At 49.4% G+C, this 27,202-nt stretch overlaps 1 protein-coding gene across 2 annotated transcripts in view; it reads right to left on the reverse strand.

Moving 5' to 3' along the window:
* The window catches only part of WWP1 (WW domain containing E3 ubiquitin protein ligase 1), a 1,173,512-nt gene that overhangs the window by 239,716 nt on the left and 906,594 nt on the right, over positions 1-27,202 (reverse strand). For both annotated transcript variants that reach the window (XM_078687073.1, XM_078687072.1), the window contains exon 20: positions 20,185-20,305. In XM_078687073.1, coding sequence (XP_078543199.1) covers positions 20,185-20,305 — 121 coding nt within the window. The remainder of the gene's footprint in view (positions 1-20,184; positions 20,306-27,202) is intronic.

Here is a 27,202-nt window from a genome sequence, read left to right on the forward strand (position 1 = left end):
AACGGTCGTCCCTTGCAAAGGTTGTGTGGATTCCACCAATGCAGAGAGTTGTATGCCCGACCGGTCACCAACATTAGGTCTGTCAGTTGTCCTCGAGCCTGTGTCCATTGATTTGCCAAGCATTCCTGGAGGGGGCGCATGTGCAACCTTGCGTGCGGGACTATGAAGATGCAGGAGGCCATCATGCCTATCAACTGCATGAACACTCTCGCTGGCAGGGAGAGTTGTGGTCTGAATCGTTGGATCAGCGACTGAATGCTGTTGATTCTGACTGTGTTTGGCTGAGCCATAGCAGTCAGGGTGTTTATTGTTGCGCCCAGATACTGCCGTACATGGGCTGGTTGAAGGTGCGACTTCGGGTAGTTTAGCGAGAACCCCAGGCTGTGAAGGAGTTGAATAGTGTGGGACATGTGTGAGGCGCACTGTCTTTCCGACTTTGCTTGAACGAGCCAGTCGTCGAGGTACGGGTAGACATGTATGTTTTGTCTCCTGAGGTGCGCCGCCACTGCCGCCAGACACTTTGTAAACACTCGGGGGGCAGTAGTCACTCCGAAGGGTAGCACTTTGAACTGATAGTGCTTGTTGTGAATGGTGAACCTGAGGTATTTTCTGTGGGACGGGTGGAGTGGGATGTGGAAGTAAGCATCCTTGAGGTCTAAGGTTGCTAGGAAGTCCCCTTGGTTCAGAAGGGGAAGTATCTGTTGCAGTGTCAGCATGTGGAAATGTTCTGACAGTATATACATGTTGAGAGGGCGGAGATCCAGAATGGGTCTGAGGGATCCGTCCTTTTTTGGGATGAGGAAGTACAGGGAATAGACCCCTGTTCCTTCCTCCTCCACTGGCACGAGTTCGATTGCTCCTTTTTGCAGCATTACTAGCACTTCCTGCTGCAATAAGTGCAAGTGCTCTGCCGACATAGGACGGTGTCTTGGGGGAATGTTTGGAGGAGTGGATGTTAACTCCAAACAATAACCGTACTGGATTAGTTTTCTCACCCACCTGTCCGTGGTGATGGACGACCAGACTGGCAGGAACTGCTGGAGTCTTCCCCGACAGGTGTTGGATGGTCGGGGGGCAGTGACAGGGAGTCACTGTTTGTTTGCGGCAGAGGAACGGGAGTTGGTGTTCCCTCTGCCTCTGCCTTTGGCACTGTTATCTCGGTAACCCCCTCTACCTTGCTTGGGATACGAGGACTGCGCACCACCTTTTGTGAATTGTGATTGTTGTCCCATGTGTCCTCTGGTAACACTACGCGCTCCTGAGCGACGAAAAGTGTTGCCCCTGAACTGTTGTGATTGAAGTGCCCCCATGGACTTAGCAGTTTCGTTGTCCTTCTTAATTTTTTCAAGTGTGGTGTCTACATCTGGGCCAAACAGTCTGTCAGGATTGACGGGCTGGTTGAGGATTGTAGTTTGGATGTCAGGCTTAAATCCAGATATACGAAGCCAGGCTTGGCGCCTTAGCATGACGCTAGTGTTAATTCCTCTAGCCGCTGTGTCCGCTACATCAAGTGCGCATTTTATTGCAGCGTTTGATATAAGCTTTCCCTCTTGTATGAGCATTTCGCCAGCTTCTTTATACTCATCAGGCAGATGTTGAAGGAGCTGTTCTAGGGTGTCGTAATGCGCCCTATCGTAACTCGCTAACAATGCCTGTGTGTTTGCGATACGCCATACATTAGCAGCCTGCGCAGCGACCCTCTTGCCAGATGCCTCAAGCACTTTCGACTCCTTGTCTGGGGGAGGAGCTTCACCAGTTGTTTGGGAGTTTGCCCTCTTGCTGGCATTCGCAACCACCAACGAATCCAGAGGCAACTGTCCTCGAATATAGGCAGGGTCCCCAGGTGCAGGTCTGTATTTTTTCTCTATTCGTGGGTTTACCACTCTCGCCCTTGTAGGTTCTTTAAAGATCTCTGGCGCATGTTTAAGGACACCTTTCAACATAGGAAGTGTTTTGACTGTTCTTTTCAGAGACAGAGAAAGTGTCAAACAGGAAATCCTCTTCCACTGGGTCTACATCATGATTTGCAGCTGCCCTCTCAATTAAAGCATTGAAAGCTGCTGAATCCTCAGTTGGTGAAGTACGTGCCCCAAAACCTTGTGGGTCCTGCACCACCCGATGACTTCCCTGGTCCCCAGCGTCGTCATATGAGTCCTGATGCACATCTGGGTCATTGCCAGTAGGGAAGTCGTATTGTTCATCTTGGTCTTCATCCTCACCCCCTGATTGGGTGGGGGAAGGGGTTGGACTCCTCCTTGGGGGAGGTTGCAGAGGGTCAACAAGGGCAGGTATGTCCTGTGTTTGCCTTTTGTTTTTCAGTGGAATTACAAAAGACTCCAGTGGCTGAGAACTGATCTTTCTCTTATAAAGCGCCATCTTCCCTGTGTGGGCATCGATGTAATGCTCACAGTCGTCCTCAGATGCTGGGTGTCGAGGCAAAATAGCACTGGACGTGGAATCCGAAGTCCCCGAGGTCTTCGGTACCGTTTGGGGTGCAAACGCTTTTGGTGGCACCTTTGGTGGTAGTGTGTAGATAAGTTTAGTCGACTTCTTGGCAGGTGGCTCCATCGGTGTCGGATCCGATGGCGCAGACTTTGTCGACGGCAGGGCTTTCTCCCGAATCCTCTTGAGCGACTCGGTGACCTGTTTTGTAAATGAAGCCGAGGGTTTGACGACCGATGCTTCATGTTCGTCCGCTTTGGAGGCTTTCGGTGTGGCAGAAGAAGGCACCGACGAATCCTCGACCCCAACGGTTCGCTGCCCTGCAGCTGTCTTAGACGCCGACGGCGTCACCGCAGATCCGGTGTCTTTGTGCCGAGGAGTAGCGGCTCCGGCTTTTGGATCTGGGCTCTTAGTGGCCTTTGCTTCGAACGTCTTTTTGGAGGTTGACGCCCCAGACGTCGAGACGTGATGGACCACCTTCTTTGTGGACGTGTCCTTGGCCACCGCGTGTGGCGCCGGTGACTCGACGGCCTTCTTCGCCGGCTTCGTAAGTTTGGACGGGACGTCGGCCGTCTTAGATGTCGTAGAAGCCGTTTGTTTCGGTTTCGTTTTCGACGTGTCTTTGGCCATCTTAGATGTTGTTGAGGCCGTAGGTTTCGGTTTCGGTTTAGGCGTGACGTCGGCCATCTTAGATGTTGTCGACTGTACTGGTTGCGGTTTCAGTTTCGATACGCGCAACAACGGCTCCTCCGGTGTATCCGTGGCCGGGCCCGAAGGCGGGGCTGGGGATATCGGTGCAGGGTCGTGGGTAAGGCCGAGTGGCGATCCCGTGACCTGAGCCTGAGTCGAGTAACCTTCGGGGCATAGCTCTTCCTCTGAGCTATCTTCCGCGGCCCCATAGACTTCTTCGTCGTCCCCTACCTCATCGACGTATTCAAGGTCTTGGCTCTGTCCTTCGATGTATTCTTCAGGATCGGCCTCGACCTCCGTTGATGGTGGTGAAATCTGAAGATGACGGCTTTGGCCGTCTTCTGCGGGGTCGTCGAATATGTCGTCGGGTGCCGGTGCTGCGTGCAAGGCCTCGAGGCACGCCGCGCGCCTATGCTTGAGTGTCTTCTTCGACCTGAATTTGGCGCAGGCCATGCAGTTGCCCTCGTCGTGATCCGGCGAGAGACATTTGTTACAAACTGGATGTACGTCGATGTGTGGGTACTTGGACCCACACACGGGGCAGCGCTTGAACGGACTCCGTTCCATGATGATTTCGTCGGTGTCTCGCTGCGAGTACAGGGCCTCGATGTCCGAAAAGTAGCAACTCCCCAGAAGTCCGACACGAAGAGTCGGACGATGCTCGGGACCGTTCGCAACAATACCGACGCGAGTATCGAAGGCCTTTTGGCCTTAAAGAAGTAATTTTTTCGATTCCGACAAGGAGGCGTCGAAATCACATCCGAACCCAATGGCGGAAAAAAACAATCTGGGGATGGAGCCGATGCCCATGCGCACTGTAGTCCAGGGGAGGAGCCACCTATCTCGTGATACTTCGAAGACTCTTCCAGGACAACAATGTGCAATCATCCGGACCCAACACTAGGCGGCGATCTATGCACTAGATATGAATTTAGCAGCCCACATGCCTCGAACATAACATTACGGACTTCAGGTGGCAGGTCGAAAGCTGTCAACTATCGCCACTTAATCTCCATATATTAAGGCAGGGCATTGACAGGTTTGGGTGAAGAACCCTCACTTGCGAAAGGAGATTCTCCCGAAGGGGCAGCATTTTGGAGGACCGATGCCCATGCTCAACAACTCAGGGGTGCAAACACTCAGGCCCAGTCAAGCCTGATATTCTAGAGAACACTGGGCAGGAGTGGCATAGGCGAAAAGACGTACAGGAGGTCTGAGCTCCACTAGAGATGAAAAGAGTCCATGAGCAAGAGCTTCCTTGGAAACTCCAGCACGCAGAACTGCTGACATTGCACGTTCCCTGCGGTGGATAAGAGATCTAACCACGGCGCTTTCCACTGCTGAAAGTGACCTTGCACCACCTCCGGTTGGAGATGCCACTTGAGATTCGCTAAGCATCTCTGGATAACTTCAATCAATCTGGCATTCAGTGAGCTTGCGAGGTGTTGAATCACCAGGTAAATGCACTGATGTTCCAGCCATGTCCATAGGCGCAGGGCCTCTTGACAGATGGTCCACTACCCCACCCGCACTGTTTGCTGCAGTACCACATGGCGATGGGGTTGTCTGCGTACACATGCAATAGCCTTCCTTTAACGGGTGGTAGAATGGCTTTCAATGACAACCGGTTTGTCCGGAGAGCCAAAAAGTTGTTGTAGAGTCAAGATTCCACCGGAGACAAGAGGCCTCTGATCTCCACTTCTCCCAGATGGTCACACCATACCAGGAGTGAAGCATGTTAAACTACTGTGAGATCTGATTGGGGAAGGAAGCCAAGTCTGTCGCTGACCGAATCAGTGTTCATTAACCACCACTGGAGATTTTGTGAACTTCTGTCGAGATCAGGAGCATGTCTGAGAGATTCCCTTGATGCTGCTCCCACTGTAACCGCAGGTGCCAGTAGCAGGAATAAAAACCACGACTTACATCCGGCACTGGCACCCTCTCAATGGCTCCCTTGGTCAAGGGAGCAGTCACTGCCTGTCAGTGCAAGGAAATATGGTCCTCCGTCATCCTGTCGCAAGCAGGGGCATGACTGGAGGCATAGTGTCAAAGCAAAGGGAGTAGCCCATCCGGACAATCTGCATAACATATTGGTCCTATGTAACAGACCACAGGCAGTTCAGGTGATGGCGGAACCTGCTGGCCACTGGATGCCCATGGTAAGGGGGCATAATATAAGGGCTTGGAGGCTGCGGCTGCCGGGGGGCGAGGGATGTTGGACTGGCCAGATCTCTGGCTTCCCGACCCATGAGTTCTGTGGGTACCACATCCTTGACCACACAGAGGCTGGGAAGCTTCTCCACCATGTGCGGTTGGGCGAGTATAGACACGATTGGAAGTCCATTCCGTGGCCTCAAAAGGCAGATTGTGAGTGGCGGGGGCAATGGAAAGGTCGAAGGACCTGGCCGTAGCTTTTCTGTCCTTAAAGCGCTCCAGCACTAAATCCACCTGGTCTCCGAAGAGACGGAAGCCATCAAAGGGCATGTCCATGAGCGATGCTTGGACATCCCCAGAAAAGCCAGCTGCCCTCAGTCAGACATGACCCCGAAAGGCAACTGTTGATGAAATAGCTCTGCCCATTGAGATGGGGGTATCCAGTCCACAACATAAGGTGAACTTGGCTGAATCTCTCCTGTCAGCAACAGCCTTGGAGAGGACAGCTCGGGCCTCCTCCGGGACAGTCGACAGCACCTGGGCAACCGTATCCCACAGAGTGTTGGAGTAGCGGTGCAAAAGGCATGCGGTGTTCACCAACCGCAGTGCCAGGCTGGTGGAAGAAAAGGGAAACAGCCATTACAACGCTGGCTGTTACTACGCATGCTGTTACGTCGGATGTGCTACAACGCATGCCACGTAACCACGCACACACTTTACGACGCAGGCGATTACATCACAGACGCTTTTAAAACGCATGCAATGTAATAACGTCGGAGCACAGACAGCAACGCAGGAACCGGGAGCATAGACGGCGACGCTGGGAATGGGACCGGAATACAGGAAACCGGAGCAGAGATGACCACGAGGAAGGAGAGGAGTAAGGGGGATTAGGGTTTAGGGTAGTCTCAGGTGGTAGTAGTGTAGGTTTTAGAGCTTAGGATAGTCTCAAGGGGTTGTAGTGTATGCTAGTGTTTTAGGGCTTAGGGTAGTCTAAGGGGGTTGTAGTGCAATTTAGTGTTTTAGGCTTTAGGGCTTAGTGTAGTGTTCGGGGGTTGTAGTGTATGCTAGTGTTTTAGGATTTAGGGCTTGAGGTACTCAGGGGATTGTAGTATAATCTAGTGTTTTAGGCTTTAGGGCTTAGTGTAGTGTCAGGGGGTTGTAGTGTATGCTAGTGATTTAGGGCTTAGGGTACTCAGGGGGTTGTAGTGTAATCTAGTGTTTTAGGTTTTAGGGCGTAGGGTAGTGTCAGGGGGTTGTGGTGTATGCAAGTATTTTAGGGCTAAGGGCTTAGGGTAGAGTAAGGTGGTTGTAGTTTATGCTAGTCTTTTAGTATTTAGAGCTTAGGGTACTCTCAGGGGGTTGTAGAGTAATCTAGTGTTTTAGGCTTTAGGGCTTAGGGTAGTGTCAGGGGGTTGTAGTGTATGCAAGTATTTTAGGGTTAAGGGCTTAGGGTAGTGTAAGGGGGTAGTAGTGTATGCTAGTGTTTTAGGATTTAGAGCTTAGGGTACTCTCAGGGGGTTGTAGTGTAATCTAGTGTTTTAGGATTTAGAGCTTAGGGTACTCTAAGGGGATTGTAGTGTATGCTAGTATTTTCGACTTTAGGGTAGTGTCAGAAGGTTGAAGTGTATGGCATTGATTTAGGCTTTAGGGTTGTGTAAGCAGGTCCGGTATGGTAGTATTTAATGTAAAGGGGACAGACTGTGCATAGGGGTAGGGTCGTTTATTGAGTACTTTTTAAGGGTAGTTTTCAAATTTGTATTGTAGGGTATTACTGTTGACTGTGTTTGTAGGGTAGTGTGTTACAGTGTTTGGGGGATATTTTGCGATTTAAATACATACAGGGAACTTGGGTCTGATGTAAAGGCATATAATATGCATTTCTAAGGAAATGCGAACTAATGCCATTCGTTGAAAAATCATGCATTGTGACGGTACATGCGAACTAAAAAACGCCTTGTAAAAGCACACGTTGTTTTGGTTTGCGATGTATCGTCATACACCAGGAAGAACACATCATCTTCCCTGAAGTGTCCAGGCTCTTGGATTCCCTATCTGGGGTTGTGGAAGAGAAAGGACCATGGGAAGTGTAGGCTTGGACCACCCAGCTCTTCATGGTAAGGTGTTGTGTGAGGAACTGTAGGTCCCCTTTGGTGGGGCAGTGGGCAATCGTTCTGTTCACAGGAGCTCCTGTGCTGGGATTGGACCAGGTCCAAAGCAGGACATCAGTAAGGGCTTCATTAAAGGGGAGATGCCGTTCTGAGGGGGAAACTCCAGGCTGAAGCACCTCCAGCAAGATGTTAGTTCATGGGCAGAGAGGGCAGTTCAAGGTCCAGGACCTCGGTCGTCCTCTTCACCACCACCACTGCAAAGGACGCTCCCTCCTCCATAGCCATGGTAGGGAGAAAAAGCATGCCCGTATATGGAGAAGTGTCCAGTCCATTTTCTTCCGCCAAATAATCACAAAAGTCCACATTAGGGTCAACAGGCTGGTATTCTCCAGAGTCCAGAGACCCCTCACACTTTTCCCTGAGTCCTAGCCCGTAATAAAAGGGCTCAGGCTTTGGCCTGGAAGGCATGCCTCCAGTCGGTGCCAGGCGGCTGCCATCCAGCTCTGTGTTGGAGTCTGCTATCAGCATGGGGATGATGTCGCCGGTGGACATCGGGACAGGTGTCAGGGAAGGTTGAGATGGCATGACCGGCACCGATACGGATTCATTTGTAGATAGAACTATTGCCAACTGCCCCACCTTGTCTCTCACCTCGTACAGTCTGTCCTGCGAGGCCACCCACAGATACCATGCTGTGACTGTGGTGCTGTGGCGCAAGTGGGCCCTTGCCAGTCATGCCTCGTCCAGTAGATCTACGCACCCCAGGTTCCGCATCTTTTGGACTACCAATAGCATTTTGGTTTCAGTCACCACCATATTAGCTTCCCTGCAACTTCCTCATGACTTACAAACGCCATGGCGTACCCCCAATCACCTCAATAAATGCTCCCCACAGGCAAGAGGCCAAGTCCACCGACAGTATGCTGGTCTTGAAGTAATCCACCGCCTCCTGTAGTAAATTATCAACTAGGTTTGATCTGTCAACCATCAGGTGTTGAGATGCCACATCCCCCCTAAACAGTCCCCCGAACTGTAGTCAGACGAAGATTGGAGAATGATCAGCAATACCCCAGGGTAGAAGATACATTCCTGTTACTTCTTGGTAATCCGCCACAGAGAGGAAGAAGTTATCTATTCGGGAGAAGGATCCGTGGGTCCTGGAGAAGAAGACCCTCACCAGCCCATGCCAGGGGCACATGATGACCTCCAGCCCCACAAATGCTGCCCAACCTGCTAGTCTATGGAATCAATGGGTACAAGGTATCCTGTGCTGCGTCCATGACAGCACTGAAGTCCCAACCTATGACCAGTTTCAGTGAGCGTCTAGTGGGAGGTGAGGTTGCACAGTGTGGTAGAGAACGTAAACAGCCTGTCACTCCACCCGGCAACAGAGCAGATCAAATCTACCTAAAGCATCTGTCTCATTATTGGGTTAATCAATGGGAATGACTTATAGAGGAGTATAACCACCCCAAGTGCCTGAGGTGAAGCCCACACTCTGTTGTAACCATATCTTCCCAGGAAGGTGCAGTTTATTCCCAACAAGTGAGTTTCTTGAAACAATAGGAACTGTGGCATATGGCATTTTACGAATTGCATTACAGCCCCCAGATCAACACAGTTGTTTAATCCATTCACATTCCAGGAGAGACATTTGAAGCCCTTGTGACTGATCCATCCTTGGTCTGTAGCCATCTCAGAGTGTGCATGCCGTGTCTTCCAACGGCTGTATGTGTGTTTAAATTTAGCAACAGAAAATGTCCCCAATCTCTTTTCCTCCCCGCATCCTCTCACCCCACACTTCTCCCACAGAAGCATCTGTCAACCCAACAATAACTGAAGCAAATCCCCCTCCCCACCCCACCCCCCCCAAGGCCTCGAAGCCTAGTTCAAGACAATAAAAGGAACCAGAATGAAGAGTAGTGTAGGAGCTTAGCATACATGATGGTCCCATGTGCAGTAGGAGTTTCAAAAGACTTTTGTTCTTGTGTATAACTTTGATGGGTGTTGGGAAGAGGAGCATTTATTGAATCGGAATGGTACAGAGTTTCTGCTTCATTTCCAGGAATGAGTGCCTTTGTTTTTGTACCTTAAGAGTATAATGCAGGAGGATCATAACCAGAGATGTTTCACAGGCCAGTGCCCCCTTCTTGTGAGCTGCTTTCAGGACCATGTTTCTATCCTCATAATTGAAGATCCAGGCAATCATTGGCCACCGCAGCATTCCCGGTGGGGGGGCGTGGGCCCAGCGATCCATGTGCCCTGTTTACTATGAAGCAATGCAAGACGTCCTCCTTGGGAACCCATCAATGCAACCATGATGTGATGAACGACGTGGAAACTGGTCCCTCAGAGACTCCCAAAATCCTGATGTTATTTCTCCTAGACCGTCCCGGTGTCCTCAGCCCATGCCTCCAGCTGGCGGACTGTCTTTTGGAGGTTGGCAATCTTGGACAGAAATGTGCAGTGTGTCCCTGGCCTTGGAGATGCAGGTTTTGGTCACCCTTTTTGGTGGTATTCGGAGGTCCTGTTTCAATATTGTGACGTGCTGGTTGGTCTCTCCAATTTTACCCTCAAACCATTGGCGAAATTCCTTTATGTTGCACAGTAGGAAGGCCTTGCATGCGAGGGCTCCAGCATCAAGGGCTGCTCCTGCCCACCCGTTGAGGACCTGGACACATGTACTCATCAGTTTTTCCCCTTGAAGGCAGTGGAGCCTGTTTAGCCTTGGCCATAGTCACCTCCAGAGCAACCCGGCCCAAGTCGGGTGGGGCGGAGTGCAGTGCAGATCACGAGGCTCGAGTTGCCGATCCCTACCCTGCAGTCCAGAAGTTGTGTGTCCGGTGCCTGTCCTGAGTGTCATTAAATGTCCAGATAGGGTGGGGGAACCTATCACTTTTTCCACAGGTGAGGGGGGTCTCACTACAGCTACCCCATCTCGTACCAGTCAGGCCTTCTACTGGCTGCTTTTACAGTCATAGGCTGCCTGGGTCTTCAATTAGGCTCTCTCAGCTCCTCCCGGGGTAAGCTGCACCTCCTCGGCTACCAGCGGGCCTGAGCCAGTCAGTCTCAAGCACGTGCTGCAGTCACGTCATGGCCCAGGGCTCAAACAGTGCTCCTACACCCTATGCTGCCAGACCAATGCACGTCCAGAATCACTCACATCGCTCAACATAAACCCACCCGCCCTCTCATCGGACCCAAACCAAGCTGCCATCAAATTCAAACAATTGATCACTCACAGCGCTGACGAATTAGCACCCTTGAAAAACCATCACACCAAACAAGACAGCAAAAAGGCCCCCTGGTTCAACGATGACCTTAAGAAATCCAAAAAGCTATGCCGTACTCTCGAGAAATCATGGAGAAAAAACCCAACCACCGACAACATGACCACTTTCAAGGCAGCCACCCGCAAACACCACCAGCAGATTCGATCCACCAAGAAATCAGCATTCAAGGATCGACTCGACAACAACGCCCATAACAGCAAGGAACTATTCAACATCGTCAAAGAATTCACCAACCCCACCGCAGCCTCAAACGACATCACTCCCTCCCAAGACCTCTGCGATTCGTTATCCTCCTTCTTCTACAACAAAATTGCCGACATACATAACAGCTTCGAAAACACTTCCAACAAACAATCCTCTCCACCCTCCTCAGAACCTAAACCGCCCTCTAACAACCTAAGCGCCTGGAACCCAATCACCACTGAAGACACCATCCGCCTAATAAATTCCATCCACTCTGGCTCGCCAACCGACCCATGTCCCCACCACATCTTCAACAAAGCAGACTCCATCATCGCACCCCATCTCCGTGATGTCATCAACTGCTCCTTCATCTCTGCTACCTTCCCAGAAAGCTGGAAACATGCCGAAGTCTGCGCACTCCTGAAGAAACCCACAGCAGACCCCTCTGAACTTAAAAACTACCACCCCATATCCCTACTCCCATTCCCGGCCAAAGTCATTGAGAAAGCCGTCAATAGCCAACTCGCCGCCTTCCTCGAATCCAACAACTCCCTCGATCCCTCACAGTCCGGCTTCCGAGCCAAACACAGCACCGAAACCGCCCTCATCGCAGCAACAGACGACATCCGAACACTACTGGACAACGGAGAAACAGTGGCCCTCATTTTACTCTACCTATCCGCCGCCTTCGACACGGTCTGTCACAGCACCCTCATACAACGCCTCAGCAACATCGGCATAAAAGGGAAAGCCCTGGACTGGATCATCTCGTTCCTAGCTGGTAGAACTCAGAGAGTCCGACTTCCCCCATTCAAATCAGAGGCCACCGAAGTCATATGCGGTGTACCACAAGGATCATCGCTCAGTCCCACCCTCTTCAACGTTTACATGAGTCCCCTCGCTTCCATCGCGCATCAACACAACCTTAACATCATCTCCTACGCTGACGACACCCAGCTGATCCTCTCCCTCACCAAAGACCCCAACACCGCCAAAACAAATCTTCACGAAGGCATGAAAGAAGTAGCCGTATGGATGAAAAACAGCCGCCTTAAACTTAACTCAGACAAAACGGAAGTGCTCATCCTAGGATCATCCCCCTCTGCCTGGGACGACTCTTGGTGGCCTTCGGATCTGGGCTCAGCACCCATACCCACCGACCACGCACGTAACCTTGGCTTCATCCTAGACTCCTCACTCTCGATGTCCAAACAAGTCAACGCCGTCTCATCCTCCTGCTTCAACGTACTTCGTATGCTCAAAAAAATCTTCCATTGGATCCCCGCCGAAGCAAGAAAGACTGTCACCCACGCACTGGTTACTAGTCGACTAGACTACGGAAACACCCTCTACGCCGGAATTACAGCCAAATTACAGAAAAAACTCCAACGCATCCAAAACGCTTCAGCGAGACTCATTTTGGACATCCCCCGCCAAGATCACATCACCGGCCACCTGAAAGACCTCCACTGGCTTCCCGTCAACAAGAGAATAACATTCCGTCTCCTCACCCACGCTCACAAGGCCCTCTACAAACTAGGGCCCGAATGCCTCAACACTCGACTATCCTTCTACACACCCACCCGCCAACTAAGATCCTCCAATCAAGGCGTCGTTGCAGTTCCGCGTATCCAAAGATCCACCATGGGAGGTAGATCCTTCTCCTACTTGGCGGCCAAGACCTGGAACTCACTCCCCACTCACCTACGCCTTACACAGAACCACATCTCCTTCAGAAAAGAACTTAAAACCTGGCTATTCGATAAATAATGAACCCCTCCCCAAGCGCCTTGAGACCCTCTGGGTGAGTAGTGCGCGATATAAATTCCTGAAGTTGAACTTGAACTATGCCCACCTCTCATGAGCTGCATGTAACAAGCTCTACAGCCTGTAGAGCTCATCATAGATCGCATAGAAAAGCCCTTGGGAGTACTGTTTTATATGAAGAGCACTGGATTATTTGCTCAGAAAGTGTAAAGAAAGAAAACAGCGCACAAGCTGAACTGTTAAGACAAATAGGCAACATGACTAGGTACAGGTGTAATATATGCTGAATGGTTGAAGGGGTAACAAGCAGGCCCTTCTCTGTGCTTACGCCTCTGATGGTAGTGTTCTAGCGCATGCGCCTGAAATAGTGCACAATGTCTTCTTGCCCCAGGCATCTTCCATCCATCCATCCATCCATCCATCCCACAGTATCAGTCTCCCTTGAGTAGTTAAACTTAATTCAGAGTTTCCATAGTTCGAGCATTTCTTGTTTCACTAATAACTTTAGCACCGTTTGACAAATCTTCACAATACTTTCCCGAATAGTTTTTAGTCAGATTAGTGCCTTCCTGGAACGTTTTGGGGAGACCGGTTAAAAAAGGGCAAAAAAAGTGGGTGGGTGTTAAAAACGTTGACTTCCCATGTTAAGTCTCATATGACATTTTGGTAAGCAATACAGACAAAATGGCAGAATGGAATTACATCAAATTTGGCAGAAAGTTAGAACTTTACTCAGAAAACATGATATTCATTATTCAGTGTGAAACTGTTTTGCAGTTTTTAATAAATATACCTTTAAAGAGGTGCTCAGGTAGTCATGATAGGGATAAAGAGCTTGGCATATTTGGACCGTTGGCCCTGAGCAAGTCACTTTGTCCTGAAAATAAAAAAATAAAAATAATAGAGCTCTTGATTGGCCAATAAAGCTTATTCTCCTGTCCCATGGTACTGAGAGATCCGGTAAGCTGGACTCAAAAATGTTGCACCTGCTATTATAGGTAAAATGTGAAGTGGGGGCCTGCCTGGAGGGGTTTGAGCACAGGCTGGAAGCCAGAAGCTGCAACCATCCCCATGCTAGGCTCAGCCAAAAGCTCTGTGCAGTTGGGGGTTTGGCACCTGCAGGGTTTGGAAGCAGGGCATGGTTAGACCCCAGGCCTTGCAATCAACTCCCTTTGATGGGTTAGAGGTACAACCTGTCCTCCGGCAAATCCCTGCACCCAACCCAGTGAGCAGCAGGTGGAGGAGATGGAGTAGGGCAGATGGGATTGGGCACAGGGTCTGTCCGAAGGTAATGAGCATTGAATGGTTGCTCACCTGTAGCAGGTGGTTGGATGCAGGATCTGGCTGGTGGCCAGGTCCTGCTTCCAACCCAGTACGCGACACACTACCAAAAGCCGTGCTCATTGGGGGATACGATTTTAAAAAAATAAAAAAAAATACATGTTAAATCTGTGCTATAGTTAGGTTTTGAAATACCACAAAAACTCATGTTTAAAAAACAAAAAGAACAATGAAATTCACCAGTTATATTTTACTGAGCTAACTAGAATATATGCCCTATCCATGCACTACTTATGACCTTACATATTGCATCACTTGCCACATGTTCAATGACATTTTGTTCTTTAAATGTTAAGTTTGTGTGTTATGTCAACATATACAGCTATAGATATATACAGAGATACCACATTTCCTGCACTATACATTGGTGACCATGAGTGGACTTAGTGTGCACTTACCATGAAATGGGAGGGTCCAGTACTTTAACAGCGACAGCTTCTTTATGCAAAAGACTCTTGTGAGCTTAAGAATTTGCTTCATCTAGTGGAAAGAAAGTGAAAGGAGCCATCTGGTTCCTGACTGCTTCTACACTTAGCTGCATGCAGCTGTTCAGCTCTTACTCTAGCTGGAGACTTGATTATTCAAACCAATCTGGAGCTATACATTTTGTAAGAGAATATGCTTTTTAAAAAAAAGAAAGAAGTAGAGAGCAGAAGGTGTCAGCTTGCACCCTTGTTTGAGAATCCACGAGGCAAACCTTTGAAAATACAGGCAAAATAATGTATTCAGTGACTAGGATGAAAGAGTCCTTCAAGAAGTGAATGAAATTCACCTTCTTCCCGGATCTACAAAGTCAAGAAACCTCTCTGAAACAGCAAAAGTAAAAACAATTATCCATTAGCATATCCCATTCCCCTCCAGTGCCCTCAATATATAGGGACATGCTGTGGGAACCCACAAGTGCCCCTTAACACTGTAAATACCTGTTCCAGTATAGAGACATTGACAATATCCAATTGAATACATTCAAACAGAAAAGGAGACACCCTGAGTGTTCTTGGTAAAGCGATAATCTAGGAGAAACACACTAATGGGATGTTTTGTACCCCACAATGGTGCGAAACAAACAAGCCAAGTGTATATGACAATGGGAACCTGTTGCTTCCTTTACTTGAAAGTAATGTGTTAATTTCACAAAAATCGTCTACTGTAGATTTGGTGTAGAGGCAAGTGATACAAATTCTAATTGAGCCAAACTCATTTTTGGAGAAGCCATTATTAGGAAAACATACAAAAATTAAAAAAGGACATAAGACTGAAATGAAAGTAACAATAGGAGAACCTATGAAATGCACAAATTCACTTTCAAAGAAAACAACCTAAAGTTAGGTTACTTTCTGCTTGCCAGTAATTCTAGATTTCAATTACATCATGTGTCAGTGTTTCACCTCTGGTCATTATTTATTAAAACCTCAAATAAGGCCCTGAGCAGCAAAGCTTATATCAATACACCAATTTATAAAAATAGACTGTAATTATCTATTTTTAGACATATCAAAAAAGATCCAATGGAGAGTTCCGCAGACATCGACTTTACAAGGTACAGTAAATCTGCATTTTTGACTCAATCATGAACAAGCACTGCTAAATTTGATATTGGTGAAACTTAGAACCTTTGTGGGCCAACTTATTTGGCTAGTTGTATTTTGATCTGTTAAAGTTACTTCAAGTGACCGACTGTAGCAAAGTGGCCCTTTATGACATGGTCACCCCCACTTTTTGCCCTGGTACTGTTGCTTTTCATCTGAAAGTGCACTGGGTCCCTGCTAACCAGGCCCCCCGGTGCCAGTGCGCTTTCCCTTAAAACAGGTAAATATCTAATGGTAACCCAAATTGGCAAGGACTTTAGCGCCCCTGTAAGTCCCTAGTAAATTGTACCTCTGATAGCCAGGGCATGGGTACTAAAGAGGGTCCCGACATGATGCAACATGTATTGTGCCACCCAAAGGTACCCACACAAAAACTACATTCAACCTACCATTGCAGGATGTGTGTAAAGACTCATGACATGGCACACTCCCTGTGTGCCATGCCCATGCACACTGCATATACTATATGTAAGTCACTCCTGCAGCAGGCCTTTGAGCCTTAAGGCAGGGTGCATTGTATTCTATGTGAGAACATACCTGCATGAGCAGATATGACCCTGTGATGTCTGTTTCCATTGCCAAGACGTTTCAAGTGATCAGGAAGCCATCTTAAGCTTATTTATGTATTGGGCAATGGTCATTACGAGTAATCTAGCTACAAGCTACGCTTCAATGAAAATAATGGTGTTTGGTATCAAGCATCTTGCTTTAATAAATCCACACTGATGCCAGTATTGGATTTATTATGACATGCACCTAAAAGGCACCCTTAGAGGTACCCACTGAAAACTACCAGTCATTTAGTGTGCTGGCTCTGCCATACTACCACCACAAATGAGTTTCTGACCCCCTTCTGGGGAGAGCCAATGCTCTCAGAGCTCAGTAACAATGCCTGCTCTGGAGGAAGGTGATAACACCTCCTCCAGCAGGCTGTCTAGTAAATTAGCATACCAAGGCCACAGGGTTCAAAACCCCTGCAGCCTTTGATATGCGATGTCCGGCTTCCTCCAGATCTGGAGAATACCATCCCCTGCTGCCTATATGGCATCAAAGCAGGCCAAAAAATTAGCTAGAGGTAGGCATATTGCACTATCAAGCTAGGCACACCCCTAAGGTAGGTTTCACGATCTTGTCTTTGGTGAAACTATGAACTCTAGGTTAGATTTATGCCCACAGGAAGTGGTCATATAAGGTGTGTAGTCACCCCAGGGGTAGGTAGCCCATTGGATAATACCTTACACTCCCCTTAATGACCGAAATTGGTGCCAAGCCCTGCCTAGCTGCTTGCACCGTGACAATCACAATCACAAAGACAAACTCACTCATAACCTGAACAGCTTCCCCAAACACCTGGAGCTCCGTTCTTATCTTCAACAATCAAGCAGCATCTGCCTTGGAGTGAAGGAGCCATGCCATCTGCAGGCACCGACCCAGCACTTCGTCTTGCAAGCCATCGGGCCCACAGAGGGAGCAACTCACCAGGAAAAGGTTGCCGTGAGTTCAGGAGCCCAGTCCCATTGCTTTCAACAAGTCTTGAGATGCTGACCCCTCCTGGAGCCTCTCAGCACCAATACCCTGGGTAACAGAGCCCTTGAAGCTACCAAGCCGTGTTACATATCCAGCCAAGACATCATCGACGCCAACAGCTGCCTGCCGTTGAGTGACTTCAGGATCCATGAGATCTTCATACAGAGTGGCCCTATGGTCCTGTTTTCTCTCCTTCTCCAGGTCATCCAAGTCAAGTGTGAGCCACTAACTACAGCAACCTGCCCGAAAAAAAACCTCTGCACCAGAGCCCCCCAACCCGGGTTCACATAAACCAGCTGTGTCCCTGTGTTCTAGAGACCCTAAAGAGTCAAGCCCCCCTCACCCCCACCGTGTTCTGCCGAACTTGTCCTAAAATACCGGCTTACAGCCTTTTTCTTTCCTGCAACGTTCAACACTGACGTTACCGTGTAGCGCTGGAGGCTACAATGCAGCCAGTTCCTCTGCACCAGGAATACCCAGGGCAGGTAAAAGCAAACTACTGGTGGTTTCTGGGACCTTGGACCCTAACCACCTTAAATCCCAAAAAGCACTCAAGAACCTCTCAAAAGTATACGTATGCAGTGCATGTTTCTCTCATAGGATAACATTACCGCGTCAAAGGCTCATACCTCAACACCGTTATTTGACTGCAAAAATCTATAACTCCTAAAGGATGTACCTGATTCCAATGGTCTTGATTTCTAAAATTATATAAACATGTGTTTTCTGACAGGGAGTTAGTCAAGCGGACCAGTTAGGCTCTCAGAAACAGTTACCTCAGCAGGTGTAGCAGTCAGTCAATTCAAGGCACTTTTGTCCTTTACTGTAGGTTCCTATGGAACTGGTCCTGATGCAAGGGATACAGGATGCTGAAGATGCTCAAGGATGCTGTGGATGCGATGCAGTCGGCGGTCTTACTATGACTACTCCTCAGTCCAAGGAGGAGGTAAGGTGGTCCTGGTCATGGGGTAGAGTCCTCAAAGTCCTCTCGGTCCTGGCAGAACTCCAGTCGCCACTCGAATACCAGTCACCCGGTATCGTCAATACAGTCAAATCCTTCCCTGGGTGGTAACCTGTCTTAGGACGACCAAGATGCACTCGGTTGCCTCCCCTGCGTCCAGCCATCTCGGGAGCAACTTTGAGCATCAGATTCTGATCTCTGGTGCTACAAAGCAGCGATCTGAAGATTCTGCAATACCAACTTGCCCCCGAAAGCGTATTCAGCTTTTGTGGCACTGTGCTGCGCACAGGAGGTCAGCCAACTGACCCATGGAGTCACTTGCTTAGGCTGGACTCTGGAGAGGACTCCTCCATGAGAAGGGCACAGCAGACACAGTCCCACTCCTTTGCTTGGCACCAGGTTTAGCAGGTGCGGTTCATTTCTGTGCATCCTCTCTTTGCCAGTTACACAGCACAATAGAGCAGTCCTTCTTCAAGTCCAGTTGAGATCTCAGTTCTGGGTGGCAGGGGTGCCCTTTTTATGCTCAGAAAGTGTCCTCGGGGTAGACACAGTTAGTAGCCAATGGGTTACTAGGTTTTCGCTCTCCTGATGACCACTTCCTGGAAAGTGTGGCATCTGTCTATCCCAGGATGCGCCATTCTGCCCACTCCCAACAAGGCAGAACCCCTCTCTTGGTGACCAGAACTCCCTAGCACAACCTAGAGGTGTGGCTACCAAGGGGGCTACACACCCATGAGAAACCGGTTTGGCATCTGGTTTACCCTTCCATGTCTCTTGTGCTGGCATGCCTACCTGGACAAGTGAGCATCCCCTCTCTCAAATATTACCCATTTGTCTTTCAAAGGCAGTTTGTCCTTTAAAATTCACCTTTTGGGCCAACACCCATGTGGCTTCCAGCAGGAGGGCGGTAACACAACACCCAGGTGCAGGATTCTATTGTCTCCTTTCCTGCAAGTTATTAGTAGGTCTACCAGGGTGGCAGAAAGATGCCTTGGGGATAGGCTCCTTGTACAACATTTCAGGGCGCAGGAAATTCAAGGCAGCAAAGTGGCAACTTTGTAAAGTTGCACTCCCGAACCGGTTACATTAATTTACCTAGTTGAGCTCAATGTAACGAGTTGTTTGATACTGTGGAGCATCAACTTTGGGCGCACAGTTCAGGCGTTGGCACAGCTGAGAGGTCAGTGTGTAAGCCTGTACTGGCCAAAGGTTGCAACCAAGTTCTTTCACTGTAAAAATGACAATTTCATGTTTCTACTGTCAGAATATTTAAAATACATGTTCTTCGCGTGAAATATGCTTCACCCTGTCTTGGGGTCTTACATATATTGAAGGGGAGGCTTGGCTTTGCCAATGCTTTACATGGCATAGTCGGACTAGCAGTTTAAAACTGCTCTACCAGACTGCAATAGCGGACTTAAGGACTCATTTTACTGATGACACACCCAGGGTGGCACAACCAGTGCTGCAATCCCTAGGGTGACCTTCTAATGTACATGCCTTGGGTTCCCTTGGTACCATAGACTAGTGGCTTATAAGTAAGTTAGCCTATACCAATAGGGTATAAGCTAATTCAACATACACACTTTAGGGTCAGGGCACTGACGTCCGTTTAGCATGCTTTAGTCCACTTTGAGTTGAAAAGTCAGCACTATCATTCAAAAAATCTGGTGGCGACCATAGAAAAAGAGGGATTTCCTTACATAATGCCCCATGCACTTGATGAAAAAGGCATAGGGATGTTTTAATAAAGCAGATAATCTACAAGGTCTTAAACCATCATAAAGAGTCTTCACATAGCAATAAGTTCAAGTAAAAATGGTAAAGGTCATTCATGAAATCATATTAATGGACCTGAATTTAAAGCTGCAATGCCTCAGCACTTATTCATTAAAACTTCAGAGAGGAAAAAAGATCAAAACGCTAAGCAGAGTGCTTCCAGATTATTACAAGCAAGAACCCTTGTAATGGAACCCACAACAAATATATGCACTGAATTCATATTCTATGACCACGTTTCCATCTAAACAGCTATGAGCAGTTGAAAAGTCTGCTGGACATTTAAATCAAATTGAAATATATAATGAAAATGTAAAAATTAAAAAAGTGAAAATAAGTCTTACCTCCAATTCCTTTTCATCAAAGTATTGCAGCCACTGAAGAGGGACAACTTCATTAAATCCATCAAGAAATGCTTTGGTCTGTTCTTCCACTCCGCGTGAAAATCTCCATTCAGCCATTAATCTAAAGAAAGAAATGACATTTGGAATATCTATTTCAAGAGGGTGTCAACTTACAGGGGTATTTTATTAAATCTAAAGCACAAGTTACTTACCTTCGGTAACGATATATCTGTAAGAAACAGTAGTTAGTGTTAGATTACTTACCCTTAGAATAGCCCCAGGCGTCAGACTGGATCCGGAAAGTTTTGCGTAGCAGTACCCCTGCGCGTCGGAAGGCGTCGTCTGCGGCTACGTGTTCGTCGGGATGACGTAGTCGGAGCACTTAGACGCTGCCCTCACGCCCTGATGTCAGTTCTTGTACATAGCTTTACGGGCCAGGAACACAGAGCCATGCCAGAGACCGACACTGGTGCAATGAAAACTAGGGCCCTCAAAGGGAGATACCTTAACCCTAGATATCGGTTCGCAAAACGGGGAGGATGGGTGGGGTGGTAAGGAATCTAATACTAACTACTGATTCTTACAGATATATCGTTACATAAGGTAAGTAACTTGTGCATCTGAAAGAAACAGGTTAGTGTTAGATTCCTTACCATAGAATAGATACCCCAGCAATACCAACCCCGGTGGAGGGTCTGCGAACCAAGATCACACCAGAAAGTCCTGGAGAACAGAACGGCCAAAAAAGCCATCTCTCCGGACTTGGCTGTCCAGGCAATAGGCTTAGCAAACGTGTGCAGCGAGACGTAGCTGCCTGACAGATGTCCTGCAAGGAGACTCCCCGACCGAGGGCAGTAGTAGCTGCCGTGGCCAGAGTGGAAAGGGCGCGTAGCCCCACAGGAGGCTCCTTCTTAGCCAAAGAGTAACAGACCTTGATGCACAAAACGACCCATTGAGAGATGGTCAGTTTGTGCACCGCCCGTCCCTTCTTAGCGCCCACGTAACCAACAAAGAGCTGGTCGTTCACCCGGAACTGGCGTGCGCGATCTAGATAAAAGGAGAGCGCACGTTTTGGGTCAAGACGGTGGAGCCTCTCTTCCTCTTTCGAGGGATGCGGAGGCGGAAAGAAGGTGGGCAAGGTGATGGACTGCCCGATGTGAAAGGCCGTAACCGCCTTGGGCAGGAAAGAAGGACGAGTTCTCAAGACAACTTTGTATGGATGGACAGAGAGGAAAGGAGGTTTAGAAGATAGCGTCTGGAGTTCACTCACTCTCCTGGCAGAGGTGATGGTAACCAGGAATGCAGTCTTAAGAGTCAGTAGACGAAGAGGGCAATTGTGAAGTGGCTCGAAAGGAGAGCACATCAAATAGGTTAGAACAAGGTTCAAGTGACACTGAGGCATCACGAAGGGAACAGGAGGAAACATGTGCGTGATGCCTTTCAAGAATCTATTTACAACAGGGAACTTGAAAAGAGAAGGTTGATCAGGAAGCCTCAAGAAGGCTGAAATGGCAGAGAGACAGTCGTTGACAGTGACCTGAGCAGAGCCCTGCTGGGCAAGAGAAAGAAGAAAGAGGAGAACCTCTGATAGGGGGGTAGAGAGTGGATCCACAGCCTTTGCTGTGCACCATGCCACAAATTTGTTCCACCTGCAGGCGTATACCGATTTTGTGGAGGGACGCCTGGCTGCCAGAATCACATCACAGACTTCAGGAGGCAAGTCAAATGGCCTCAACTGTTGCCGCTCAATCTCCACGCATGTAGGTGGAGACTGGTCAGGTTTGGGTGGAGGACTGTCCCCTGCTGCTGCGACAGAAGGTACTCCTGAAGAGGCAGACGAAACGGAGGATCAACTGACATGCTGAGTAGCTTGGGATACCAGTATCTTCGTGCCTAGTCCGGAGCCACAAGAATGACTTGGGCCCGGTCGTGCCGGATCTTCTTCAGCACTCTGGGCAGAAGTGGTATAGGCGTACAACAGAACGCAGCTCCACTCGCGACAAAAAGCGTCTCCCAGCGAGTGCCACCTTGGAAATTCCAACGCGCAGAACTGATGCATTGCGCATTCTCTTCAGTGGCGAATAGGTCTAACCAAGGCTCTCCCCACTGCTGAAAGAAGCCTTGCGCCACGTCTGAGTTCAGACGCCATTCGTGATCCATCATGCACTGGCGGCTGAGTTTGTCCGCCCTGGCGTTCAGGGAACCTGCCAGGTGTTGAACCCCAGGGTGACGCCCTGGTGTTCAAGCCATTGCCAGAGGCGCAGAGCCTCCTGACAAAGGGTCCACGACCCCACCCCACCCTGTTTGTTGCAGTACCACATGGTGGTGGTGTTGTCCGTGAACACCTGCACTACACTTCCCCGGACAGAGGGAAGGAATGCTTTCAGTGCAAGCCGGATTGCTCGCAGCTCCAGAAGGTTGATGTGGAGCCGCGACTCCGCCGGAGACCAGAGGCCTCCGATCTCCCTCTCTCCCATGTGGCCTCCCCATCCCAGGAGGGACGCATCTGTCATTACTATGTACTCCGGTTGGGGAAGGGAGAGAGATCTGCCGCTGACCCAATCGCTGTCCGTGAGCCACCACTGCAACTGTCTCGCAGTGCCCTCCAAGATCAGGACGTGGTCGGACAGGTTGCCCTGATGCTGTGCCCACTAAAACTTCATGTCCCACTGCAGAGCCCGCATCCGCCACCTGGCGTGATGCACCAGAAGGATGCAGGAGGTCATCAGCCCCAGGAGCGAGCCGCAGCTGAAATAGATAAAGGCTGAAAGATCGGAATCAGAGCCTGAATATCCCGAACCCGCTGTTCGGGGGGATAAACCCGAAACTGCGCTGAGTCCAGAACTGCTCCGATGAAAAGGAGCTTCTGAGAGGGGCACAGGTGTGACTTCGGCACGTTGATGGAGAACCCCAGCGAGTGCAGGAGGTCGGCCGTAGTCTGGAGGTGGGAGACGACTGTCTGGGGCGAGCCCGCCTTCAACAACCAATCATCGAGATAGGGGAAGACTGAAACCCCTAATCTGCGTAGATGAGCTGTGACCACCGCCATCACTTTCGTGAACACCCGTGGGGCGCTGGTAAGGGCGAAGGGGAGCACGGAAAATTAAAAGTGCTCGTGGCCTACTGTGAACCGCAGGTAACTCCGGTGGGCTGGCAGGACGGGGATGTGGCAATACGTGTCCTGCAAGTCCAAAGCTACCATCCAGTCTCCTGGGTTCAGGGCAGCTAGCACCTGAGCCAAAGTCAGCATCTTGAACTTCTCCTTCCGGAGGAAGTCGTTGACGCTCCGTAGGTCCAAGATAGGGCGTAGGCCCCCTTTGCCCTTCTTGGCTACCAGAAAGCAGTGGGAATAGCAACCACGTCCTACTTCTGGCCCAGGAACGCACTCGATGGCCCCCTTGGCCAATAGGGCCGTAACTTCCTCCTGCAGAAGTTTCAAGTGATCCCCCGACATGCGGTGGTACTGCGGTGGCATGGTTGGAGGGGCCACCTCAAAGGGGAGGGAGTAGTCCCTTCAGACGATTTGCAGCACCCACCTGTCCGATGTGATGGTACGCCAGTGGAGGAGGTGATGGCAAACCCTGCCCCCCACCGGGGTTCGAATGGGCCTGAAAGCTCAGACTAGGAGGACTTTGAGGCAGATGCTGCGGGGCGGATGTGGACTGACCTTGCCGTTGTCCCCCGGCACCGCCACGGCAGTTACCACATGCGCGACCGCGTTGAGGTTGGTTCTGCGGCCTGTGGCTAGCTCGACGTGTGGGGGCGCCCCTTCCTTGGCCACGAAAGGGGCAAAAGGCGGAAGTTTGCTGGCGTTGGCCGAGGCCCAAGGACTTGGCCGTAGCGCTGGAGTCCTTGAAACGCTCCAGCGCACTGTCCGCCTTGTCGCCAAAGCGGCGACGGCCATCAAAAGGCATGTCCATAAGGGTGGCTTGGACATCCACCGAAAAGTTGGCGGACCTGAGCCAGGCGTGGCGGCGAACCGCCACTGTCGTAGCAATCGCCCTACCCAGCGCGTCCGTGGTATCAAGTCCACACCGTATCGAATAGCGTGCTGCATCCCGTCCCTCTGCTAGGTCTTGGGTAAGCTTTGCCTGGACCTCCACCGGGAACTGCGGCAGCACTTCCACAACCGGATCCCACAGAGAGTGGGTGTAACGGCCCAAAAGGCAAGCAGTGTTGACAGACCGCAACCCCAAACTCAGGGAGGAGAACAGTTTCTTCCCAAAATGATGGTACCTTTTGGATTCTCGATCTGGAGGAGCGGTCGGGAATGCGGTCTGGGAGGTAGAGGCCTGGATCACCAGGCTCTCGGGGGTGGGGTGAACAGACAGGAAGCTGGGGTCGCCCGGAGGCATCGGGCCACGTTCTGATCTACAGGGAGGTCTGTGGAGGGCTTGAACCAGGTGCCCACCAGAACGTCAGAGTCGGAAGAGCGATGACGCTTCTTCGACTTCTTTTTAGGGTGCCTCGACTTACCTGAGAACTTGTGTTGACTCGTCTAGCGGCGATGACTGCGGCCCCGCGACCGGTCCCTCGACCTCCTCCTGGACCGGGACCTCGAGCAGCACGGGGCCGACTGCTGGAGCTCGAGACCCTTACGGGACCGTTCCCGCCTAGACTTCGAGATCAAGGCCCGGCAGTTGGGGAACGACTTTTCATCATGGTCGGCCCCGAGACAGTAAAGGCACCGACGGTGGGGGTCGGTCACCGACATCAAGCGGTGACAATCGTCGCAGGGTTTGAACCCGGGCATCCCTACCGGCACCGCGAGTCGAGGATCGACTCGAGAAGTGATCCAAAACAGTTAGAAAAAAATGGCTAAGAGTACTGCTCTTCCCGGATCTGCTCTTGCTGGCGCGGAATAAAGAAGAACTGACGTCAGCGCGTGATGGTGGCATCTAAGTGCTCCGACAACGTCATCCCGATGATCACGGCGCCGACGACTGACACGGAGCCGCAGACGACGCCTACCGACGCGCAGGGGTACTGCTATGCAAAACTTTACGGATCCAGTCTGACGCCTGGGGATATTCTAAGGTAAGGAATCTAACACTAACCTGTTTCTTTCAGATAAGTTGCATTTATTGGAACATTTCATTCAAAGTAGAGTAAGATATTCACTGTAGAACACTCCGTTTTCACTGAAAGAATTTTAAATGCCATGAAAAGAACTGGAATCTTATAAACAACCGCAAAATGAGGTAATACCCTAGTACCAATATATGCACCTTGCTTGCATGTCTCCAACCTAGCTATTACACATTTTAGTCATCGTATTGAAAAAAAAACAGCTCCAGAGATCAAGTTAGAAAATGTTTGTAACCAAGGGCCATATGTATCAAGGTACCAATTAGCGATTCTGTAATAGCGATTTTTAAGAAATCGCTATTTCAGAATCGCTAATTGGTATGTATCAAGAAAATTACAACTTTTTTGTGATTTCTTGATATTCCTTAATTGCGAATTCGCAAATTGCGAATTCGCAATTAAGGAATACTTTCCCATTCATTTCTATGGGCCGGGAGGCCCATAGGAAGGAATGGGAATTTATTCTCAATTTGCGATTCTCAATTTGCTAATCGCAAATTGAGAATAATTTCAAGGGTGCAGGGGTGTCCAAAGGACACCCTGTTTCACCCCTGAAATAAGCATGGGTGAACATACACGCCCTAAGGGCATGTATGTGCATCACATGGCACTTTGAAAAATGCTAAAATGGGCATTTTTCAAGAAATTCGCAAATTACCACCAACTTGAAGTTGGTGGTAATTTGCGGTTCCTTAGGGACAATTAGCAATTTTTTTTAGCTTCATACATTGCATTTAAGGAATCCCAAAATTTGCGATTCCTTAAATGCAATTTCAAAATAAGGAATCGCAAATTTTGCGATTCATTATTTTGCACCGGATTTTCATTCATACATCCCATTTAGCAAATTCGCATTCGCAAAGGCCGAAATTCTGCTAATTTCGGCCTTTGCGAATACGAATTTGTATGATACATATGGCCCCAAATGTTTTATTGGGAACATTGCTATTATGGTGAGCAATGGATCATTTAGATGCCCTCCTGTGCTTCCTCCCAATGCCATAGCAGTAGCCTTAGGCATGGCCCATTTACTTACAGGGTTCCCTTACTTTTATGTCTCTTTGTAAAGGTAAGCCCCACTTATGGCCTGTCAGGCAATGATGTAATCCCTCTGTGGTGTAGGTTTGGCTAGATGTACCACTTCAAGAATACGAAATTGGTGGGGTGTCCACAATGGTTTCCCTAACTCTCCATCCTCAAGAGATGTTTGGGTGGCTCCCTACCTATACAAGAGACGCTACTGTGCTTGCCATGGAAGTGTTCTAGCCTATCAGCTCGCAACCAATCTCTCCAGAAACCTTTTCATGAGCAATACCCCTCATGTGCAGTGGCTGGCGTAGATTGGTTTTGCATTGGTTTTACGGTGCCTATATAGGTCCCACCTCAGCACACTGACATCAGTTACTTTTTGCGACTTTCCACGCCAGGAGTGCGGAGCCATAAAGAAAACAGACTACTGGTGTGGAAAACTAGGGCCCTGAAAGAGGAACGTCATGTCCCTAGAAATGCATTTGTAGAGCGGGGAGGAAGGGTGAGTCGATGAGGAATCTGTGGCTAATAGAGTCTACCAGATAAGATGTTACCGAAGTTAAGTAACTTGTCCATCTATTAGAGACTTCTTAGCCACAGATTCCTTACCTTAGAATAGATACCCAAGCAGTACCTCCCTGGAGGTGAGTCTGCTAAACGATTCCATACCAGAAAGCCCTGCAGGACCGACGGATCTAACTGTACAGGCAGTAATGTTTTCTTAACATGTTGCTGCCTGGCAGTCCGGGGCCACAAGGATGCCTTGGGTCCAGTCGTTCCTAATCTTCTTGAGAACTCTGGGCAGGAGTGGGATGGGCATAAAGACGTACAGGAGGCCTGAGCTCCATTCGGAGCATAGCTGCTCAATTAGTTGGGCATGCCTTCACAGCGCTTCTGTTAA

The sequence above is a fragment of the Lissotriton helveticus genome, chromosome 4_1, assembly GCF_964261635.1.
Source record: "Lissotriton helveticus chromosome 4_1, aLisHel1.1, whole genome shotgun sequence".
NCBI lineage: Eukaryota > Metazoa > Chordata > Amphibia > Caudata > Salamandridae > Lissotriton > Lissotriton helveticus.